The sequence below is a fragment of the Eucalyptus grandis genome, chromosome 3 (assembly GCF_016545825.1).
Source record: "Eucalyptus grandis isolate ANBG69807.140 chromosome 3, ASM1654582v1, whole genome shotgun sequence".
Classification (NCBI taxonomy): Eukaryota; Viridiplantae; Streptophyta; class Magnoliopsida; order Myrtales; family Myrtaceae; genus Eucalyptus; species Eucalyptus grandis.
The window spans coordinates 71,048,881-71,071,938 of record NC_052614.1 but is presented as its reverse complement, the minus strand read 5'-3'; the positions used below and the strand labels follow the sequence as shown (position 1 = coordinate 71,071,938).

The 23,058-nt window shown below is 42.4% G+C and overlaps 3 protein-coding genes across 3 annotated transcripts; 1 reads left to right on the top strand and 2 right to left on the bottom strand.

Annotated features, from left to right (window-relative positions):
* Positions 1-315: 315 nt before the first annotated feature.
* LOC104438399 (aspartyl protease family protein At5g10770) lies at positions 316-4,535 on the bottom strand. The gene is made up of 3 exons (XM_010051545.3): positions 4,282-4,535; positions 1,742-2,191; positions 316-1,481 (listed from the first exon to the last, which is right to left on the bottom strand). The coding sequence occupies exons 1-3, from the start codon at positions 4,454-4,456 to the stop codon at positions 655-657; spliced, it is 1,452 nt and encodes a 483-aa protein (XP_010049847.2). The 5' UTR covers positions 4,457-4,535; the 3' UTR covers positions 316-654.
* A 6,981-nt stretch (positions 4,536-11,516) lies between these two features.
* Positions 11,517-19,327, bottom strand: LOC104438400 (lariat debranching enzyme). The gene is made up of 13 exons (XM_039310003.1): positions 18,971-19,327; positions 18,362-18,519; positions 17,870-17,991; positions 17,445-17,638; positions 17,108-17,290; positions 16,928-17,046; positions 16,682-16,818; positions 15,880-15,999; positions 15,625-15,718; positions 13,600-13,936; positions 12,787-12,966; positions 12,534-12,699; positions 11,517-12,101 (listed from the first exon to the last, which is right to left on the bottom strand). Exons 1-13 carry the CDS (start codon positions 19,091-19,093, stop codon positions 11,686-11,688), a joined length of 2,349 nt encoding a protein of 782 aa, XP_039165937.1. The 5' UTR covers positions 19,094-19,327; the 3' UTR covers positions 11,517-11,685.
* A 793-nt stretch (positions 19,328-20,120) lies between these two features.
* Positions 20,121-22,811, top strand: LOC104438402 (protein TIC 55, chloroplastic). Its single transcript, XM_010051549.3, has 3 exons — positions 20,121-20,725; positions 21,319-21,421; positions 21,528-22,811. The coding sequence occupies exons 1-3, from the start codon at positions 20,322-20,324 to the stop codon at positions 22,644-22,646; spliced, it is 1,626 nt and encodes a 541-aa protein (XP_010049851.2). The 5' UTR covers positions 20,121-20,321; the 3' UTR covers positions 22,647-22,811.
* The last annotated feature ends 247 nt before the right edge of the window (positions 22,812-23,058 follow it).

Below are 23,058 nucleotides of genomic sequence, written 5' to 3'. Positions count from 1 at the left end.
TGAGGAGTAATGGGCAAGAAAAAGGACATCAACACGACATCTAAGGCTTATAAAAATGGCATAACTACTTTGGGCACTTCTCTTTCTGTTACAATCGCTGATCTTAAAGCAACTGTGCCGCTGTCTTTTCGCAAATGCTTTCAGACACGAAACCAACTTGCTCTGAGATTGATCTGTTAGCCCTCGCTTCAGACCGGTAACAAGAACACCTGAGCAGAAAATTTCAAGTAACAGCCAACACAAAAATGGCCAAATTCAGGAGAGGTCTTATGCCCTCTATAGTTCAACGCCAGAGTGGAGAAATAAAATGGGCAGTGATAGCACAAAGCTCCAGCTTCCTGATTTATGTAAAATCTCAAAGCTGTGTGGCTCATCATAATGATGAATAACAGTGTCTTACATAGCGATCAAATTGATTGTAACAGTGTCTTCCTATCGCTCATTTTCTTTAATTTGCCTTTTCACTATAGAGTCTTGACTGCACCTACATATATATATGAAAGCCAAACCAGATTCCAAGCTCACGACAACAATCTATACACCGCTTCCTTTTGGCATGCGGGTCATTATTCTAAAACCTTACTCTACTAACGTTGTAAGTATCAGTAAACATCAAGAGCTAGTGCAGGGATTTTCCCCATCACTAACTGGTCTTTAGGCACAACCCTTTGGACCAAACCCAAGCTTCAATCCAGCGACATCATACACCACCTCAAAACTCTGCTGCTGCACATTCCCATATATCAGAACGTCCGTATCATCCCCATTTCCAGCAAATGCCAGGCAGACCTGCGACGCACTCGCAGCATACAATATTCCTGAAGGGTCCAAGTCAACATTGGTTCCACCGCTAAAAAGGAAGCTGACTTTCGGTATTGTCGCCGACTTATACTTGCTAAGGTCATAGCAGGTGTCTAGGATCGAAAGAGCAGGTGCCGTTGGATATCTTGTCATCAATTTCTTGAAAGCGCTAGAGAGTGCGCTATATGCAGTGGGTGGCAAGCGAGTGATCACAGTGCCCGAGTCTATGATCCCGGGGGCATTCGAGAAAATACTTGAGGAGATCGGCAGTTTAGTCCCGCCTACACTTATTCCTTCTATGTTGATGCCATAAAAATTATCACCTTGCGAGATTGTAGCCAAGGGCGTGAATTTTACGGAACTAGATGCTCCACTGCCTCTGCCAAAGGTCAAGTGTCCGGTGGAGCTAGATGACGATGGTAGGCAATACGAAAAATACTTGCCGTACTTGCTCGCGGTTTGTTGCACTAAAGAAAGTTTGTCTCGGCCGAGTCCAAGCAGCCCTGCAGCCCCGCCGAAGAGGCCTTGGTTGTTCTGGCCACAACCAAATAAAAAATTGTCAAATGCCTCCGTGGACGTCAATGTCAATTTCTCTTTTCCGAAGAACCCAACTGAGAACGAGGAGTCTCCATACTGTATGCCGTAGACACACGTCGACGATGTGCACCCCGGAGTGTTTCCTGCACACAAACATGGAGAAGCAAAGTTCATAAATTCAGCGGAGAGGTGCAGCCCTAAACTTGTTATCAGTCTTGCAGAATTCTGTCAAGATTTTGAGGGCTAAGATCAATTTCTAAGCTTTCACTTCAGGGATGTGAGCTCGTTTAGTTAAACACATTCTTGTCTCTTGATGACATATTTGTTCCTCTTCCAGTTAATTTTCAAGATAGTCGAATCTTCTCTGATCACCAGATTTTCATTAGACGGTAAAAAAAGTCACCTGTGGCAGAAATGAGGGCAGAGCAGAGTGAGGAGGAACAAGAGATGTTGGTATAGGATGCGGACAGTGAAGGGTTAAAAGTCGGCTCTTTTTGCTTGTAGCAGTATTTCACGCACGGCTCGCACTGGGTCCAAGTGAGGTCACTACCCGTGTCGAAAATGAGGGACAGGTCCTTCTTCGGCGTGCCGAGGCCCACGGTCACTATGTAATTGCCCGCGCCGACTGTGCTGCCCGATAGCGCTGGAAGATTAGCCTTCGAGTCCCTCACGCGATTGGTGTCGCTGGTAATGGTACTAGTGGTTTTGGAGAACCTTGATTGAATGGACTTGACCCTTGATTGATCTCGGAGGAGGATTTGCTCATGGGTTGGTGCATTTGCTCTGTCCTGAACCAGTTGGTTGCAAGGGCCATGCTTGTGGACCACTCTGAGCTTTGATCTTTTGTCATCATCTGAAAAAAAAAAATGAGCTCATACAATGAACAAACACATGGAGTGAGGAAGCTTCCGATTGTGATTGAAATTAAATAAATACATGTTTGCTAGACAACCTAGACATGATGACCTATTGGACTTGTTAGCGGGACACAGACGACGAGGAATCCAACAGAACGCAATTCTCTAAAGACACGCGACCATATCAATTCACATTTCTTTAGGAAGTCTTCGATTATTAGTTCTCAATAATAAAGTCGGCCATCTGTGAAGATTTTTTCCTCCACCGAAGTTCGGTGAACTCAAACCATAAGAAGTTCCATCACAGAAAAAGAACGAGGCTTCTTCGTGGATGACCATCCACAGCCTGAGAAACTTTATTTATTTTCCTAGTCAAACGAGCTTAGTCACGCAATGCATTGAATTCTCCATCTGGCGTCTTCCTTGATGATGATACTCTCATCAAAATGAGTGGGAAATTTTTCTCTGCGATTCGATGGGTTGTGCAAGTGTTTCTCTCTTCCTTTTTCTGCACTTTGTCCATTCATTTTTCGAACTGACAGTGAAAGGTCTTTTGGGCTTAAACGTAGGAACGTCGCATGTGAACTTCTTTTGGCAGGATTATTAGGTAACAAGAGTCCTACGATCCCTCCAAGAAAGTATAACTATAGTTTTTCTGCATCTGTCCAATGAAACCTATTGTTTACTCACATGAACATTTTGCTTTATGAAAAGGACAGGAATTGATTGAATTCTTGGAATGGACTTTTATGTGACAATTACTAATTACTCCTTACCGGTGTGTGCACGTAATTATTATATAACATTAAGATCACCCTAAACTTGGTCATTTTCATAGTTAAAGGAACAAAACAAGAACAATATTGAGTCAAATCAATTTATGTAGATACCACGATCGTACTCATGATGTCTACCCCGCGTATCATCATCAAAAAGTCCATAGTTCAATATAAGTTGAGTTTCGACCAAGTATGTAAGTTGAGTTTCGTTGTACTTGTGAATCAACTTCATAATCAACATGCATCCAATTTTGAGCTAGAGAAATTGATGTTGTAGGGTAGGCACGTTTCTAACCCTGCTGACGTGATGCACATGTAATCTGTGATTTCACTACGAATTTCTTAGATGTGAATTTAGTGATATTATTGCGCCTGTGCTGTCAACATTGAATTTGCTAGCTTGACAAACGAAAATTGGAAGTGGTAGGCGCCGGACAAGGAGTCTACCGGCAGCAGACTTTGTTTACTGAGAGACTGACCACGGAAAGTAGGCACCCGAAAAGTCCCAACTATAGAACTGAGTGCGCAACAAAAGACCAATTGGCCGAGAAAATTAGCAAATTAATTAAAAGATTTGGTAATTGATTTAGCCATCCTCTTTACACTCCTACCAACCATTCGATTTAAATCTTTCGTAAATAAAAAGCTTCATAATTCACTTTTTGAACCATTAAGAACCGACAACTTTTAGGAGCGGGTTAAAAAGACAATTAAAAGTTGTTTCCTTTTATTCCTTCCAATTTAAGTGGACACGGACTATTTTCCTTTCGGCTCTCGTGATTGACACCAAAGTGCTCATTCCCTTTATAGGGAAGTTAATAGGATAATTTCTAAATCTCAAAATTGAAAAAGTTCTGAATAAGTAGGCCATCATGTTCAATCCATCACTAACAACACCACTAGTCATATATTGGGATTTACTAAAACTGATCAAATGATGATTAAGTTTTAACTCGATGTGTTTAACACTATAATTCATTGCTCATATTAAACTACTATGCAACGGGTTTCGTCGCTCTTATAAACAGATGATTTCCAAAGTTTTTATATTGCTGAGAAGTGCTTGGGCTCCTCTTCCTCCTATGAACTACGTAAATATATATCTGCTCATGGACTCTATGTGATGGTAGCTGGTTAATTGGATTGTCACTCACCACCCTCTCTGTGATCAAATCTGGGGAGTGTGATATCCCAATAATAAGAACAGATAAAGCAAGCAATTCCAAGAATCTCCATCACCTATCCCGACAAAAGCTGCAAAAAGCTAATAACCACACAAACTGGCTGAGAGAGAGAGAGAGAGAGACCTTGTTGAGGGGTGAGGGAGGATTTGCAAGAAGACTCTGGCAGGAGAGAGCTGACTTGAATGGTGTGATGAACGTCGTCGAGAGAAGAGCAGATGCAGCCGAGAAAAAGAGAGCTCAGCACAACCACGCAAAACAGAAAAATAATGGACATCGAATGATGCGGCGCAGTCGCCATCTTTCTTTCGCTCGCTCTCTCTCTCTCTGTCGTGCTGCTCTCTCTTACCCCAGTTCTAAGCACAGATTCTGATGAGATGTGGTATCTTGGCTTGCCTTTATAAGCTTTTTCAAGGAGACCACATCTATACAACCCTGCCAATTGCATGGTAAACATTTCCACCATCACACGTCACCCCCATCATTGGCAGCTTTGGCTTTCTTTTCCCCACACATTCGTATTTACTGTAACTACTATTATTATTACTATCTTTTCTTGTCAAACCTGCATTTCATCCCTACCATACTGTGTCTATTATATTATTTTATGGCTCGATTCTTCGGATCGAACAGTATTTGACATGCTTGCACTAACTAAGCAAGCCCCACCATGATGATTTTGTCCCATTGGGACAGGGATGATATTATTATATCTCGTGCATTATTACCTAACCCACATAGATAACTTAATTTTTAGCAACTTTGTTGATATCCGAATATGGTATTGCAACAAGCATGATAAACATTAACGTTCCTAATCTAAAATTCTTGTCTTCTTACTTGCTCTCATATCATGGATTAATGGAGGTTCCATATGGTATATACGATGGAACCAAAGTGGACTACGAGACAGCATGGCCTTCGGCTTCATAACGTTACTTTTCTCCCCATCCCGTAATGCTTTGCTAGCACGATGCTAGTAATGTATGTTTGCATGATCTGTGTTGGAATTGGGTCCACCTACATAGTTCAAATTTGTAAACAACAGTTGTAAACAATAGGCATGACGTGTAGTAAACAACTAACATAAGCCAAAAAGAAGAAGGAATAGGGGTGAGCAGTGGTTTAGGGTCGACTCTGGACCGACCTGGACTGGACCGGCCACAACCCTCGGTCTGGTCCCGGTTCCCAAGGGCTCCAGGTGGTCCTTGGTCTGAAACTGGGGACCAACACTATGCGGGTTGGTCGCCGGTCCCAGAGTTTGGGTCGGTTCAACCTGAGACCAACCCCGTATATTATATTATATTATATTATTTATAATTCTTTTATATATTCAAACCTAAGTAAAATTTATGTTATATTATATTATATATAATTCTTTATATATTCAAACCTAAGTAAAATGATGTTAAAGTTGTTGACTCCTCATGCTCATAGTCATGGACAGACGGCATCCAATTCCAAATGGCGTGAAGTTTACGCCGTAAAGGTCTTCACGGCCTCCTCCTCCATAGTCTAGACTCCAGAGTACATTCTTCACCGTGAGGACCAAGGACTCCTCATAGTCATGGACTCGCGACGTCCAAAATGGCGTGAAGTTTATGCCGTAAATCTCCTCACGGCTTTCTTCCCTAAAGTACGTTCTCTTCCATTTTGTCTTCTTTGTTCTTCAATTTGCCAAAATCAAAAGTAGCAACATCCCGCTTGCCTCTGGTTGCCCGCGCCGCTCACCTTTGACCGTGCGCGCTGCTCGTGTCGCTCGCCACTCACCACTCGCCCTTTGCTGTCGTCGCTGGCCTCACTAAACGCTCGCCACTCACCACTCGCCGCTAGTCTCGCTCAACGCTCGCCGCTTGCCGCTGGCCTCACTAAACGCTTGCCGCTTGCCAGTTGACGCTCACCCCACTCAACACTTGACGCTTGCGCTTGTCACTCGCGCCGGTCGCCTCACTTATTGCCGAGTAAATCAAAAGGAAAAAAGAAGAAGCCCTAGTTAGAAACCCTAATGCTCAGCTTGCCCTTGCTTTCCAAACACAACTTGACTAGTGATATCTACTTTGGCTGCGTTTGGATTCGGCTTTTCCAAGCGACTTTAGGCTTCCAAAGCTCTTTGGGCTAAAAATGGGTGTTTGGCAAAAAAATTTGCAAGTATCTTTAGCTCAAAACTTGCCTTTTGAAGGCTGAAAGCCCAAGGCAGGGTACCCCTACCTTGGGCATTTCGGCTTTCCGATAGCTGAGTCATTTGTTCATATATTTTTTTTTTCCAAAATTATCCTTACGAACTTTTTGTTTTTCCGTTTTTGCCCTTGTGAGGAGCACTTTGTTCATCTTCTCCGTCGAGGGTGGCTCGGTGGCAATTTGCTCGGGTCGCGCGACATCGGGCGAGGTCGCGCGACCAGTGCGGCCCTTGCCGAGGTCGCGCGACCTAGGCGCGACCCTCGCCGAGGTCGCGTGACCTCGGCGAGGGTTGCGAGCCTCGCGACGGCCGATCGGGGGTCGCGCGACCCGTCGCGGCCGTCGCCGAGGTCGCGCGACCGTCGCCGAGGTCCCCGACCTCGGGCGCGGCCCTCGCCGAGGTCCCCGACCTCGGGCGAGGGTTGCGTAGCCTCGCAACGGCCAATCGAGGTTCTCGGAGGTCGAGGCGGCGTCGCGCGACGCGCGCGACCTCCCGGCCCAGATCATCCGGTCGCCGAAAGGTCGCGACGGCGTCGCGCGACCTCGCCGACCCGGATCAGGGGTCGCGGAGGTCGCGACGGCGTCGCGCGACCCGCCGGCCCAGATCCGAGGTCGCGACGGCATCGTGCGACCTCGCCGGCCCAGATCGGGGTCGCGGAGGTCGCGACGGCCGCGCGACCTCGCCGGCCCGGATCAAGGGTCGTCGGAGGTCGCGAGGGTCGCCGTCGGCAGCCGGATGCCGCCGCCCTTCTTTGGTTTTCATTTTTTATTTTTTTTATTTTTCTTTTGATATTTTTTTTTTTTTTTTTCACAAAAGTCCTTTGTCCCCCAAACACCATTTTGCTCAAAGGTACTTCACAAAGAGCTTTTAAATTACAATTTACCAAACACAATTTGCATTTTGGAAAACACATTCAACTCAAAGGCCTTTGCATTTTCCCAAAGACTTTCCCCAAAAGTCTTTCCAAACACACCCTTTGTGCTTCATTTGAGATCTTGTATTGGTATTTATAGTTTAGTTGTACAATGCCGCATTGTCGATGGATGTGTTTAGGGAGTATAAAAAACAAGACGAAATAAATTATTGATCGGTTAGGGTTGACCACAGAACTTGACCGAACCCACCCATTGGGTGATGCAGTCCTGGTCCCCTGCGCTCGAGGGGTCGGTCTCGGTCCCAAAATTGAGGGACCGACACATGCAGTTGGTCACAGGGTTAGGGGGTGGCCCGGACCAACCCGGACCATGCTCACCCCTAAGAAGGAACCGATTAGGAGATAAGCCTCTGGATTAGGCATGGCGTGTAGTAAACAACGGTAGCACCAAACCATAACCCGTGACAAAAGTAGGATTTTGAGGTTTCATCTGACAATTGTAGCTGGCATGGAACCAACATGCTCTTTGTTTATGAAGCAAAACTAGTCCTGAAGAACCTCACTAAGTGCCTAACCATTGGCGAATTGACCGTCATTTCTTGTTCTACAATAATCCCTGAAGTGAATCTAGAAAAACTTCTTCGTTGCTCACGTTCTAACCTTGAAAAGCGATCATTTAAAGATCACTATTTGTTTAATTGGATTGACTTGTTCATGCTAACCTTGTTATGACGAGTTCTTCTTCTTATTGATCTTCTGCATTCTATTACTATACAATTACTAGACGACCCAAAAACTTGTATTTTTCTGCAGATGATGCACAAATATCAGTTTGCAACAGGGCTTTAGATTAAAGAATGTTACTTTTGGTCGTATCCAATGTCCTATGCGTTCAAATTCTGGGGCTGATATCTCACCAAAACGGAGGCCATTCCAAGGCAGAGATTGGAAACCCACAAATGGCTCCAACCCAGAAAAGGTGAAACTAAGATATTCCAATCTCTACAAACGAGATTTTACAAGTCCCTAATGGAAATTTGAAGTGATCCAAGATTTTCCATCCTTCGTCCAATCACAAACAAGATTCATGCTTAATATGATTTGCTGCTACACATTATTGAAACCGCAAATGTCGAGCACAAACAGAATATCATTGGCTCCACGCAAGACCACATGGAGAAAAAAATAATTGGAAGTGGGAGTGGTCTTGAACGGACCACATGTATTTGTCCTCCATTAGGTACGGTTCTACCACGATGACTTCCCTAGAATTTTGTTCATGCATTGCCACCATACCCACTTAGAGTCTCTAAGTGCAAAGCCCACAAACGTATCTTTCTCCATTATATAAGTCTGAAAATGGCTTCTAGGATAAACATGAAACAAGGCACGCGATCTTCAACCGCCCCATCATTTTCATTGCCGGCTATGGCCAGCAAAATTCACTCTTAAGTTGGGCTTAGTGGTGGACCTTCCAAGCATTTCCTGTTGCTCTGGAATCTTGTTCTCTTGTGTGGACCCATGCGAGTCATTTCTATTGGAATTAAAGACGGCCACAACATAGAATCTATGTTTGCATGTGATAGATGGAGAGAGGGGGAGGAAGGGAGGGGGAGAGAGAGAGAGAGAGAGAGAGAGAGAAGAATCTCGTTTATCTTCATCGATAGAGACCTAACTTTTTCAGTTCAATCAAGCAGGCGGTGGAGACAAGCTGGGATCAATCGAATATGGAGGGAGATGGCAGAGAATTGATAGGTTAACAGCCTCCCTAATTGATATGGGTTTCAACATATTCACACTTAAAAAAAATGAAAAAACAAGAAAAAAACTAGGTAAAGGGGGTTCGCTTTCTTTTCCCACGGTCCCCATTTTTAAATTTAATTCACTCAATCATGTTTTATTGAGTGAAGCACAAAGATCAATCAAAATGGGATTAGGTGGTAGGTTCCCATCATAGGAATAAGCTCCTTTTTTGTTCTTGTAATTAATGTTCGCGAGGCTGAAGTGGAAGTTTAGCATTCTGACTATAAGTACTCAACAGCAGTCAATACAACTGGAAGGATTGCATAGATTTTCCTAAGGCCATCATAGAATAGAAAACCATTCCTTCAAAAAGAAGAGACAGATGAAGACACCGTCAATTGGCAGCTATCAAAGTTTCCTTTCCTTCGTTTTCTAAAGCTTGCTCCAGTATGTTCACACACTGTCGTCTTCGACAGATCTTCTCCTTGTTCACACGTTATGGTCTTTTTTCACGCGTTATTTTAAGCTCCATTATTGCTACCACGTGGAACACTATATCTCGTGAAGTTGTGGATTAGACTACTTTCGTTGAGGCAAGGACATAATTAGGATACACGGTCGCTGTAACTAGTCTCTTTTGTCAGACTGGAGATGAGCTGACCCATCCGATGTTCATGCCCCCACGCGGATGGATTTAACCAGAATGAACCAAATCGTTACCGTCAATCTCGCTGTTCCCATATTCGCGAAAAGGAAACATCGCCGAATCATGGCGAATGACCTGATGGTGTTTAAAAGCTGCAGGTCAAACCTATCATTCATTAAAGAAAACTTGATATGCTAGCTTTGATGGATAGAGTTAACTCTAAGATGAACATGGAGAGAGATAGAGAAAAGTGTTAATAAAGTCCTAAACCTATTGCATTGATGTTAATTTAGTCATAAATCTTTTGAATTGATGTCAATTCAGTCATAAATTTGTTAATGGTACCAATTTAGCCATAAATTTTTTGAACCAGTGTCAATTTAGTTTTAAAAGTTTTGACTTGATATTAATTCAATCATTCCAACTAATTTTAGTTAAATACTATTGAATGGATGCTGCCAAATTTATTTGGCACCGGCACTATGTGGACAATTTTTTAATAAAATTTTAATAAAGTTTATATTTTTATTATTTCCTCTTATTTTTTCTTTCATTTCTTCTTCTTCCTTTTGTTGATGATCGGCCATTGAGTCATCGACAAAAGGAAGAAGAAAGGAGAGAGAAAAAAAAAAAAATAGAAATATTATTATAATATTATTAAAAATCATCCATGTCAAGATATTAGTGGTGTCATGTAAGCTAGCCAATGTCCATGTTAGTAACATCTAGCCAAAATTAGCCAAAATAACTAAATCGACACAAAATCAAAACATTTAGATTAAATTGAGACTAATTCAAAAAGTTTAAGATTAAATTGGCATTATTAAAAGATTTAGAATTGAACAGGCACTAAATCAAAAGGTTTATGACTAAATTGACATTAAAATATTTAGGACTAAATTGACACCAAATCAATAGATTTATGACTTTTTTTATACTTTCCCGAGAGAGACATCATATTTCAAGAGGAACCTTGTCTTTGCATAGTATGCGAGAAATCGTAGAGTAGACTCCCTTAAGGAAGAATTAGACCGTAGGATCAGAGATTAAAGGTGGTCAGCTTGATTTCGGAGGAGAAACTCCATTTTCAGCCTGTATATCCCTTGATTCGCGTTTCTAACTAAGTGAACTTTAGTTGACCTTTGAAGTTGCACTAGTTTACAAGAGCATCGCATCTGTAAATGTCCAGTTCATCATAGTTTGGGAACTCTTCCTCGTCTGATGTTGAAAAGAAACAAGGTCTGGAATTCTTCCTCGTCTGATGGGAATTCTTCATCACACGAACTAGATTTTGCGAGGACTAGATGATGACTGTGAAAACTGATGGGGAAAGGGAAAGGGAAAAGCAGAGTTCTGCCTTAATATGATTGATCTCGCGTTGGAGATGCAGGGAACTTTACATTCTTCTTTCTTCTGGGAGCTTGATGAGATCAAGAATGTCACTTTTATGTCATTTTGGCAATTACTTGTTACCTTGGAAGGGCTCCCATGTCGATGTTATGCGTTATTGTGACGATATCGTGTTACAGTTACGGGAAAGACGAGAGAGTGGAAGATGTAGGAGGCTCTAAGTTGAGTTTTTGACAATGCGTTCTAAGAAGGGTTTCAACCATCAATGAAGCTGATTATATGACGTTTTAACTGATGTCACTTACAGGGATATGAGAGATAACATCACATCTTTCATTTGCAAACTTCTGAGGAATCTGTAATTTCAATCCTAAACAAAGCTATTCGCTCTTCACATGCAGAGGAGGACCAGAGTTGCAGTACAGATGTTTTCGTAAAATTCTAGTGTCAGCTTAATTCTTCAATGTTTAATCACCTTCTACCAAAAGAGAGACTGGAACAACGCATTGGTATTTCTAGATTTTCCTAAAAGAAAATAATGGCAGATAAAATTAAGCACACTTGAAACTTCTAAAAAGAAAGATCCCGTTGCTACACAAACTTCCTGGCAACTGACATTATGAATAATAGGACTATCTTCAAGTGACAGCAGCTCTGGACAGAGAACTATGAGGAATTACATTTTTCTTAATTTCTTTCTGAGAAAGTGAAAGAGAAAAAAAACTTCAAAACCTTTCATTTTCACCCGTTAATAAGTGAGCAAGATTGTCTCACCTCCCCCGCATTGCCTGTTTTTACTTCAACTACACTGAGCTTCAAGAATGACTGAGCCCAGCTTGCAAAGAAACTGTCCTGGTCATTTGCGAAATTCTCTACTTTCTCCCTTGTTCTGTTATCCTTTACCAGTACAGAATCTGACTGAAATAGCCCCTTGTGCAACAAGAGATTTCGGTAGTACTGATTGTCAAATGACAAGGATGTTTCAGGGTCGTTGTTAACTGTAATGGAAGGACTAGCACCTGCAGGGCACCGTCTCATGAGTTCCTCTGCATAATTCTTGTCGAGGGATGAGTCAATTAGGGTGAACTTCCCCTTGGAGTCAGCTTGGAATCTGTCGCTGAATGCACTGCAGTGAGCCGCTCCTATGGTATGTGCACCTGTCACCTCAAAGCACATAATATTACCAACTGTAGGCAATGGATGCTCCAATGGTCTTGTCTTTAAAACTAAACCTTACTTCCTCCATTTCATGAACTAGCAACTAGGATTTGCCTAAGTGATTTGTTATCCACAATTCTAACTTTTTCGTTGACCCATCAATCCCAAAACTTCCCATTGACTCGAATCCGTTTCCTTTTCTGATGGTCAGGGGAATGCAAGTACCTGCGAATATTTTGTTCATGTGATTCCAGCTATAAGAAGAAAAGTCCTTTGCCTTGTCGTTATTATTTCATTAGAAAAGAAATGACACAAAAATCAATATTTTTGTTAACAACTACTCTTAGGGAAATTTTCCGAACATGGTGCCCGCACTACTAACTGTTCTTGACCTTGTTTTGCCTTTAGGAGCTGATATATTCCAGTTATACCTGACAGTGCGACAAGATCAGCCAAGGACAGCCCCTTAGATGAGAAGAGTTTAATCATCTCGTTGATTGTAAAACTTGTATCCACGATGTTGGGTCTTACATTTGAAGCTGCAGAAACTCTCCCATCTTTCCTACCTGTTGGAATCTGAACTGCAGGCCCTCCAGTCTGCATTGAAGCATGCATAATTCAGTGCAAAAACCTTGTACTAAAAAATTTGGAAAGGCAAAAGGTAGTATTGAGAATCTGCATTACCAGTTCAACAGCATCCCTGGCAGCTAATGCAATTATATCGGCGCAAGAAACAGTTCCTGGACAGAATAATTCTAAAACCCTTTTAGCTGAGTCTATGACAGAAAATCCTCCAAGTGATGTATTAGCTGGATCATTTTGCTCTGTTCCATTTCCTCGTATAAGCACGGATGCATCGCAACCCTACTACCATATCATAGTAATCAGTCAAATTGATATTGAAATTACAGTCACTTCAGAAACAGGCCTAACTTCTTGGCTTAAGTTAGGAGACAGACTCAGGAGAAGCATGAAGTGTCAGCAAGACCGCACACAGGAAAATTTACAAGTGAATAATTTCATACACGATGATGAATGGAGAGACTTCTCTTTGCATTTAGGAACATAGATTGCTTGAAGAAAGTAAGCCTGTAGTATTTGAAATGACTGTCACTATCTTCTCAGTTTCCACGGATAATTCATCCATTATGACCTCAGAAAGATTTCTCACTTCTTCAGGACTTCCTATAAAGTTCATGAGATCTTCTTCCTTGGCCAAACACTAGAAGCAAAGGAACATTTGAGTCGCTGTCTTGAGCTTTAAATTTCCTTTGGCTAAAATGGAATTATACAGATTCAATAAACATAAGTCAAACTTGGCTAAAATTTCCGTCCGTAGGAACCCAGTAAAGTTCACGGTTCAGTCCTTTACTGAGAAACATTATGCGAAGCTGTCCATTGGATACTAGGAGGCATGAAGTACATTCTTTGCACGAGTTTCAAGACTACAAGAATCTGTCTCTTTCTAAAGTGAGCAGTGGAGAGAAGAAGACTAACCTCCACGAAGCAGTCATGAAAGAGTAATCGAAGGAGCTTCCCAGGGATTGTGGGGTCACTGGAAGAAGCTGATCTCACTGTGTTCCTGACTATGGATTCAGCAGCAGGACATGAAGCAGCATAGAAGCCAAAAGACAGCTGAGCGGAAGAGGCAACCACATGAGCTAGGAAGATGACGAGAAAAATGAGATGATTCAAAGTGAAAACTCTGGTCTCCATGAAGCTTTCGGGTGAATCCTGCACAGAAATTATCAGTGATAAGAGCTGCTGAAAACAACTTACTCGGAGTGAGAGAGGAAATTGATTTTTATCATCATTCAAAGCAGCATTTAATAAAATCGGGTGATGTCAGAAGGTAGATGGTTCTTGGGGTCATCATGCATTAACAGCTTGTAGAAAGATGAACATGTGAGCCAGCCCGGAACCCAAGTTTGCACACTGGAGAAGAGAGGACAACCCTGCAAACATTAAAGACACTCTATCAACCTTACAACATAATGAAGCACGCCTAGGTCGTGAATGATCGTGTGCCATTTGCAATTTCTTTCTCCACGTTTATCTACCCGCTTTCGTCAAGAACTCTGACAACATCAGAGTGCAATTAATGCGCTCTCAGTCTCAACTGCATGACAACGCAGCAATATTAGCGAGAGATATATGGGTCTTGTAAACCAGGGGCACCGTCCAAGATTTGCCTGTGCTTTCCCCTAGAGTCCTTCTGAATCGTAATACAAAGCCGCCATTCACTGCCATGTTGGTGTTAATTTACAAGGTTGATTGAATAGCTGGTAGCATTTGCAAGACAACTTTAACGAATCCACCAGTTCACTGAAAATTCTGTTGCTTCACTCAAGAAGGTATGTTGCTAAGACTAATTTGAATAAATCCATTGCAAGACATCATAGAATGAGTGAAAATAGATACGAAAATCATTACGATATGTTCGCTCCAGAAAAAGTTCTATCCACTGAAGGGCGTACAGAACTAAGATTATAAAGGGCTAGTTAATAGAGCATACACGTGTAGGACCCGTTATTCTGAGTGATGAATGCGAACCGTGGCCAGCGTACGGGCACGGTTATTCAACGACCAAAAGGCAACTGTGAAGCCACCTTTGCCTCTTCATCATTCTTACCTTCTGGTTTTACTTTCATTCTTTACCTTTTTCCTCACATAAATTGGCTTCATTTTCAATTGTTCAGGTATTGATTTATCATCTATGCCCTGAGGCCCTTTTTATAAAATCCTTATTTTAACCAATTCCTTATAATGTAATCAGTTTCAAAGAGCCGCGCTTGCGTGCATGTGGAAGGTATGGTTTTGATATGATAAAGAGGCCAATGGTAACACAGGCTCATTTATAGTCTTGTGTAGTGTGCTCTTCCCCATGACTTCCTTGGATAGTTGAGTAAAGACCTCAATCAAAATCAAGCCAGCGCTTCTTGGGTCTTGGCTCCATAAAGTTCGCATCCTGATGAGGCTCAGGTTTTACGAATTCCTTTCTCACTAGATCTGCACAAAATTGATTTGTCACATACTCCTTCGCATGACAGTTATAAAGAGCTGTCTCTCCCTTCGGGCGGGAAACAGAATTACTCACATCATTGGTGTATACATTATAACGATGGCAAAAGTAGTTTCCTCAGTCAATTGAGAGTACTTTCTCATATTCAAATTCAAATTTTGAAGATACGCCGCAAGTTACAACGGTAACTTCCAGACAATAGTTTGCACATATACAACACTTCATCATGAAGGTTTGCTGGTAAAATTTAGAATATTCAATGAAAAGTTAACTATGAACATTGATGTGAAGCAAATGTCCAGTTGTCAACCTCCAGAGTACGGGCCCTGTCATGATATCCTTTCCCCTCTTTGGGCTGACGAACCTCCGTAATCGATGTGTAGTTGGAACTGCAGCTTAAAATCCATTACTGCTGACATGTGGTGCCCAAGGATAAGGAGGCCAGGAGTGAACTACTTCACAGAGGACTTAAGTTAGCACATATTCATGATCTTCATGACTATTCATCCTCAGTTTCAACATTGTCTTCTGCATGCTCTTCTAATTCATCAATATCATCAATAGGAATTTCTTCACTATCAGCGCCCAAAGAACCTACGACATATAAAAACAAATTTAGATTTATTAAGAGTCACAGTAAAGCGTGGCCTAGGTTATGTACACTGAGACTGAGTCCATATAAATTAAAATATGTCTCTCCCTCTTGGCAAACAAAGCAGAAAATGGTATGAACACATAAGATAGAGCATGCTTGCCTCGGTAGATCATTGAAGCAGGACTGCTGATTGGATCCCTCGATTCTGATGTGAGATCAAGAAGATAAGGAAGTTCCAGTAGCTGCAATAAAGATTCTGTCTGAGGGTTTCGAGGCAATGCTGCAGCAGAACATGAATATGATCAAAGCCAAAGGTCAGCATAATCTATGAAAGCTTGATCACATTTGCTTGTGTAAAATCAATTTATACGCTTTAAATGGTGGTCATCGGAGAAAACAATAGACTGTAGGTCAGAGTCAAAAGATCACCGGGGCTTATTCACATGAGGAAATATGGCTGCGATACGACCAAATCAATAGCATAAATAAAGTAATCTATTTTCATGCATTTGAAAAACGTAACAACCACTGCCAAAAATTCTCAGCCATTGCACTTAGCATATGTATTTCAGGATTCCCTTAACCCTCATGAAGACATCTTTGCTGAAGCCAAGACATTCCTTAACTTTCAGAAGAAACTACCGTTCTGCAATCAAAACGTCCTGAACCAAGCATATCTCCATGGAAATTTCATATATCAATGATAACAGCTCACTCTAAAGGTGTAAAGTAACACTCAACATGACAGATTATTTACAAATCAAGTGGCATTAACTCAAGGTTCCAATGTCAAATCATAAGCCAATAAGCCTGCTAAATATTTTTGTTCAGGCAATTCTCCAACACAATCTGATTGCATTCAGACTGAGCTAGCACATAAAAGCAAATGGAAGGATATTCTTACTGTAAACTAAAGTCTAGAAATCAAAGAGAAGTCATATTGATGACCTCAGAACTCCTACCTGGAGAACCATTAGGAGAGGATTGAGAGGGATTGTGACATGGAACTGTCCTTTCAAATTCAAAAGGTCGAGCACCTCTTTCTTGAAGTCTGCTCCTGACCAATTGTTGACATTCTTGCATGTCAAGTTGAACGGCCCTGTAATAGTGAAGTAAATGATTCACCAGCTAGTCATTACACAGAGAACAATGCTTGCCCACATGGAGGGGCTATGTAAAGAAATTGCAAAAAGAACACATTCACGAACCCAAAATCTGCACTTTTAGTGGTCAAAGGGAAGACAGAATGGAACTTCCGCGTTATTGCTAGCCATTCCTCATCATACAAAATCTCATGTGGTCCCGGCTCTGATTCAATATCAACAATCTAATAACACCAGCAACATTAGCTTCCAATTTGTTAAAGCTGGTCAAAGACTAGATCATACCTGTAAAAACTTGCGGCCTGGTAGGCACTTATCCAGTGCAAGAAAATTGGTCACTGGGCCACCTTCACCGTGTTCAACTGAAGCAGCAAATTGGCAGTGTAGATGGGCAGAAAACCAATAAGCTGGTTTTAGCTCCCCCAGCAGTTGAGCTGCAGCCTTATTTCCAAGAGTCCTTTGAAAAATCTGGAAAGCAATTCTCAAGCATGAGTTAAGCAATTCTCCAGACACAGAGAGAGAGAGAGAGAGAGAGAGAGAGAGAGGGAGGGAGGGAGGTAGGGAGAGTAATCCTCAAGGCATTTTAAATCGTGATGGCATCACTATGAAAATGTCTTGTTACCTCTTTCTCAAAAAATGGCTTCTGCTGTATGAGTTTTTTAGAGTTTCCATAGTCAGTGATTCCAAGAGGCCAATCATGGGAAAGAAAAATGTCGATTGGTTCCTCAACTTGCATAAGTTTGTACACATCATATTCACGAACGTGGTAAACAGACCTGATGGTCTCCTCGTTATAAGGGGGCCTCTCATAGTGTCCTGTTCACAAAACACTAATTTGGTTCAATCGTAAAGGGCAATTGGATGTTTATGGGTTTATGGGTACAAATCCATACTATATGAAGCATTATTAAAACTCTGCATTCAAATGCCTACTTCATTTGAAAAGCAGACGCAGTGCATGACCAAGATTAGTCACATGAGCAAACGAGTGGCTCCTGCACTGATCTGTCATCTGGTCTCAATTGATTTGGTTGAAGAAAAACTGACCTAAACGATAATGACGTGCATTATAAATTCCAGAGAGTCCACCAATACGGATGTTCCCAAACTTGACCACCCCAGCAAACCCCAAGAAGTATATGTTAGGTGCTGCCCATCCTCCATAGTACCTAGCATACAACAAACCCACCATGAATAGTCTGGAAGTGAAGGAGTGAAACCATCAAGTCAACCAGCGCAACAAATACAATCAGCCATACACTTGAAGTTAAATAAAGACAAGACTAAAGGCCTCCAAACGTAGGAAAGACCAAATATGTCAGTACAGGCACCACTTTTAGTTGCACCTATAATTAGATAGACAGAGCAACTGAAATGAGCGAGCTTCAATTAATCAAATTCTAAGGGAAACTGCTGCTTCACAACACTTCACACATCGCCAACTTCAAGAAGTCAACATTCTCCCGTGGAAGATTTAAGGGGTAAAAAGAAGAAAGACACCAAAAACGATCTCATGTTGAAAAAGAAAGATCCACTCACAATTCCCACAAGTAATTGGAAGCTTCATGATTCCCGCCAATGAATATAGTTGGAACGGGTGCGACCTCCTCCCCGGAAAAGTACTTCCAGAACGAGTTCATCGCTCGATACTTCCTGGGCACATTCAAGCTCTCTAAATCTCTCTCATTCCTCACAGCCTGAACATCCATCATCGACACGATATCAAGTCAATCATCTCTTCAGCCAAAGATAAATTCCAACACTTTCATCTTCAAGATTAGAACTTGTCTACGCTAAAAGAAACAATTTTTTTTCCACGGAGCTAAGAGCAACCGGGCACCCGAGTTGACATCACGACAGGACCAAAACTGACAATGCTCACCTCACGCGTGTAAAAGAGGATTTTGCTGTAAAAAATGAACTAAAAAAAGGAAAAAAAATAAAAAATAAAACAGGTTCTTGGGTAGACCCTGAAACCAGACCGGAAAAACAGGGTAAGTTCCAGAACCGACAAATTCAAACACTTTCATCTTCAAGAACAGAACTTATCTGCGCTGAAAGAAACCATTTTTTTCCCACGGAGCTTAAGCAGAGCGGGAATTACGACAGGACACGAACTGAGAATGCTCGAGAGTGTCGAAGCCCTACCTGAAAGTCGCCGCAACAGAGGAGAAGGTCGACCTTGATGCCGCGCTGACGCTCGATGTACTGAAGGGTCTTGTACACACCGTCGAGGTCTCCATGCATACAACCTTCGACGGCGATCTTCATCGCGAACTTCTGATGTCGCCGGGATTCACGGGCAAGGTGGAGGGTCTAGGGTTTGAGCTTTGGGATCACCGAATCGCCGCCGTCGATGGCCGGGTTTCGGGAGAACGGAAGAAACATCCGCCGCCGCCGCCCGCCCGGTGGAGGTGAAACGGCAGACGAGAGCGAAATTCGTCTTCGTTGCCGGTATTGGGCTTTTCCTACATCCTGCTTGAGGGACCAATACAAAAGGCCCAAAATGAATTCCAACACATTGTTTTCCGTCTTCTTTTCCATCACAATGTTAATTTGAACATCATCCAATGGTCTTGTCGTCCGACAAAAGTAAGTATGATCCATAACATTATAAGTACGTATTCAATCTATTTCTTGGACTATATAAAAATGGCAAATATTGTCTCTAACTTTAAATTAATAAGAAAATAACATTTGGTATTTTTATATATTTTAGGGGACATATTGAATAATTACCAAAATTTTAAGATTGCATTTAATAAATTTAAAGTTTATGGACAACATTACACATTAAAGTAAAGTTCAAGGACCATATCAATCAAATTAAAAAGTTTAAGGACTTTTTATATAATTATCCCTTAATGGTTTGTTTGGTGGGCTAGCATTAAAATAGGAAATATAGTTGGTAGATAGGACAGCTGAATGTGTCGAGGCTCTTTGTCCATATCAGTTCCTTTGTGCCTTTACTTGACTTCAAAAGATTAACACGTAATCACCATGATCGGGTTGCAAAATCTTCTTTTTCTACAATTAATTAAATGTCAATCACCCTCGAAACGGCAGCTAGTGACCTTCAACATAATTTTCCATAATTGATGAAACTCTGCGTGATATTGCAATCAAAGTAAGTACAAAGAACAATGACATTTCATCTTTTATTATAGTTTTAATTCTTTTCAATAAATTTGATCTTCTTTTTTTTTTTTTTAATAATTGTGTAGGGTAACCATTTTTGGTATAATGCCCTTCTCGAATAAAAGAGAAAGGGTGACACAGGCAACAGCCAAAAATTTGTGTGGAGGAGAGGAGTGCAACGATCCTCCAAGCAAAAGACCAACGACCTTTCCTTTCCTGTCCTGTCTACTCGTGCTTCTCTCCCTCTTCCCATGGCTTCATCTTCTTCTTCTCCTCCTGCTTCTTCACTCCTTCCCTGCCATCCTTCCTCTCTCCACCACTCCCTCCTCCACTCTCGCATCTCCACTCCACGTCCGCGCCCATGTCTCTCCTCCGCTTCCACCCCTTACGCCCCACCGCCACCGCCGGCGCTTCCTCTCTCCCCAAGCTCCCTCTCCCCCTGCCAACACAGCCCCTCAAGTCCCTTCCTTCGAGACCCGCCTCCAGCTTCAGACTGCATGCGGTCTCGACGGGCTTCAGGGACGCTGCTTCTTCGCTCGAGGACGAGGATGCCAAGGTCCTCGTGGGCCCCGCCAGCGAGGAGGAGCGGAGGGGGGAGAGAGTGGTGGCGGACTACGACTGGACGGAGGAGTGGTACCCTCTCTACCTCGCCAACGACGTCCCCGACGACGCCCCGCTGGGCCTCACCGTGTTCGACAAGCAGCTCGTGCTCTACAGGGACGGCGACGGCTTGCTCCGGTGTTACGAAGATCGCTGTCCCCACAGGTAGCGCCGTCTTTCTCAGGGCCTGATCGTATGGTATTCGTGTGGATGTTTGTCATTCTCTGAGCTTGATTGATGGGAATAATAAAGTTTATCGATTTGGTCTCTCGGAATTCTTTTCCAGCTGTGCAACTTGCTAAAGATGAGGTAAATTTGAGTCTTCTCTCCTTAATATCATGAGAAGAAGGGATGAGTGATGATCATCCATGAGTGGTGTATCTAGTTTTGAAGCATTTGATCTATTGAGCTAACTCGGATATTCTAGCTATATTGTGGCTCTTAAAATGTGAAAAGTTTGGGAGGTGAGCTGTTTTAGCGTTCGTCATGGCCTTGGTTTCTCGTCTGCTTTGCCTCTCGAGATAGAGCTTTAGCTAATTAAGTGGGGAACAAGCTCCTGCATTTCCTGTCTTTACAATCTAGCTAAGCTAGATTTATAGATTGCTTGAAGATCCTATGTTCAATTACAGTTCAAGGAAAGTGTTTCGGGTATAACAGGCTTTAGCGTCAACTTACATCTCCTTATGAGGATAATAGTTTTTACTTAACTTACATGATCGTTGGTGTTTTAATTTTTTGACGGGGAATCGCTTCTTCAGGCTGGCAAAGTTATCAGAAGGTCAGCTGATTGATGGGAGGTTGGAATGTTTGTACCATGGTTGGCAGTTCGAGGGCGAGGGAAAATGTGTCAAGATACCTCAGGTTCGTCCTTGCTTATGTTGACCTAGTTCTTTCGTTCCAAGAAATATCTGTACCACACTATCCACTGATGGAAAATGAAAGTAATGTTTCTTTATTAATGTTGCAGCTGCCAGCGGACGCGAAAATTCCGCAATCAGCTTGTGTTAGGACATATGAGGTGAGGGATTCTCAAGGAGTTGTGTGGGTGTGGATGTCTCAGAAGACACCACCAAACTTCAGCAAGATACCATGGTTCGAGAATTTTGCAAGGCCGGGCTTTCAAGACACTTCAACTACCCACGAGCTTCCTTACGATCATTCCATACTTCTGGAGAACCTTATGGATCCAGCCCATATCCCCATTTCGCATGATAGAACAGATTGGACAGCGAAAAGGGAAGATGCCCAACCCCTATGTTTCCAAGTAACTGAACGGACGGACCGAGGATTTGCAGGATGGTGGGGTAAAGAGAAAGATGAGTCATTGCCTAACTTTTTGCGCTTTGAAGCACCATGTGTTCTTCAAAACAACAGAGAATTCGTCGACAAGAATGGAGTAAAACACTACTTCACTGGTCTATTCCTCTGTAGACCAACTGGACAAGGGAAGTCCATGCTTATTGTGAGGTTTGGAGGGACGATGAGATCTCCTCTGGCTAAAGTCTTCCCTAAATGGTATTTCCACCAGAACGCGAGTAAAGTATTCGAGCAAGATATGGGATTTCTTTCATCACAAAATGAAGTCTTGATAAAAGAAAAGGTTCCCACAAAGCAGCTCTACCTTAACTTGAGGTCCTCAGACACATGGGTAGCGGAGTACAGGAAGTGGATGGACAAAGTAGGGCACGGAATGCCTTATCATTTTGGGCACAGCACCATTTCCTTGCCGAAGGAGCCTGCTGTGGTGGAACATGCACCGGCTGGTTTAGTCGCCAGAGCCTCTGCGTCGTCACCTGCCAAGGGAGGTATTGGGACAATGCACGCTCCTAATTTGGCCAACAGATACTTCAGGCATGTGATCCATTGCAAAGGATGCAGAAATGTAGTGAAAGCGTTTGAAGCTTGGAAAAATGGGCTCTTTGCTTTGGCTGCTGCTTTGACTGCATTGGCTATTTTAGCGTCTGCTAGACAGTGGAAGGTGATACTCCTGGTAACAGCAACGGCATGCTTCGGTGGAGTTTATGTGTGTTCAACAGCTATTGCTATGAATACTACAAACTTCGTCAGGACTCACAGGAGATTGTGAGTCCTTGATCGTTGCACATTATGTCTCCATTTATTTTAGGATGACAAGAAGTACTTTCATATAGAATGTAGTTGCTGTAGCAAACTTGTATTTAGTTACTTGAACATGAATGTAATGCTCTTCCTTAGACAATGAAACCTTGCCAAATGCTTGATTATCTGTTCACTACCGTTATGGTCGTGCCATTCGACTCTAATCGGGACTGTCTTCCTTTAGTTACGGTTGATTCGTTGAAGTTTTTTTTTTTTTTTTTTTTGGCTGAAGATTGCGGAATGGCATATCACTGTCCACAAGTTCTGGGGAAAAGGACCTCGTGAACGAATAGTATTGTAATCCTAAAATTATACAATCGGAAATGAAAATAAAGAACCAAATCGACTTCCACCCATCGTTCAATAGATGAATTTACATG

Coding starts and splice junctions, on each gene's coding strand:
- LOC104438399 (XM_010051545.3), bottom strand. CDS start 4,456: ATGGCGACTGCGCCGCATCATTCGATGTCCATTATTTTTCTGTTTTGC. Junction 2,192..4,281: donor CTCCCTCACCCCTCAACAAG/GTCTCTCTCTCT, acceptor TTTTTTTTTCAG/ATGATGACAAAAGATCAAAG. Junction 1,482..1,741: donor TGCCCTCATTTCTGCCACAG/GTGACTTTTTTT, acceptor GTTTGTGTGCAG/GAAACACTCCGGGGTGCACA.
- LOC104438400 (XM_039310003.1), bottom strand. CDS start 19,093: ATGAAGATCGCCGTCGAAGGTTGTATGCATGGAGACCTCGACGGTGTG. Junction 17,992..18,361: donor TCCAATTACTTGTGGGAATT/GTGAGTGGATCT, acceptor GTTGTATGCTAG/GTACTATGGAGGATGGGCAG. Junction 12,700..12,786: donor CCAGGGATGCTGTTGAACTG/GTAATGCAGATT, acceptor GCTTCAATGCAG/ACTGGAGGGCCTGCAGTTCA.
- LOC104438402 (XM_010051549.3), top strand. CDS start 20,322: ATGTCTCTCCTCCGCTTCCACCCCTTACGCCCCACCGCCACCGCCGGC. Junction 20,726..21,318: donor GAAGATCGCTGTCCCCACAG/GTAGCGCCGTCT, acceptor TCGCTTCTTCAG/GCTGGCAAAGTTATCAGAAG. Junction 21,422..21,527: donor AATGTGTCAAGATACCTCAG/GTTCGTCCTTGC, acceptor TTAATGTTGCAG/CTGCCAGCGGACGCGAAAAT.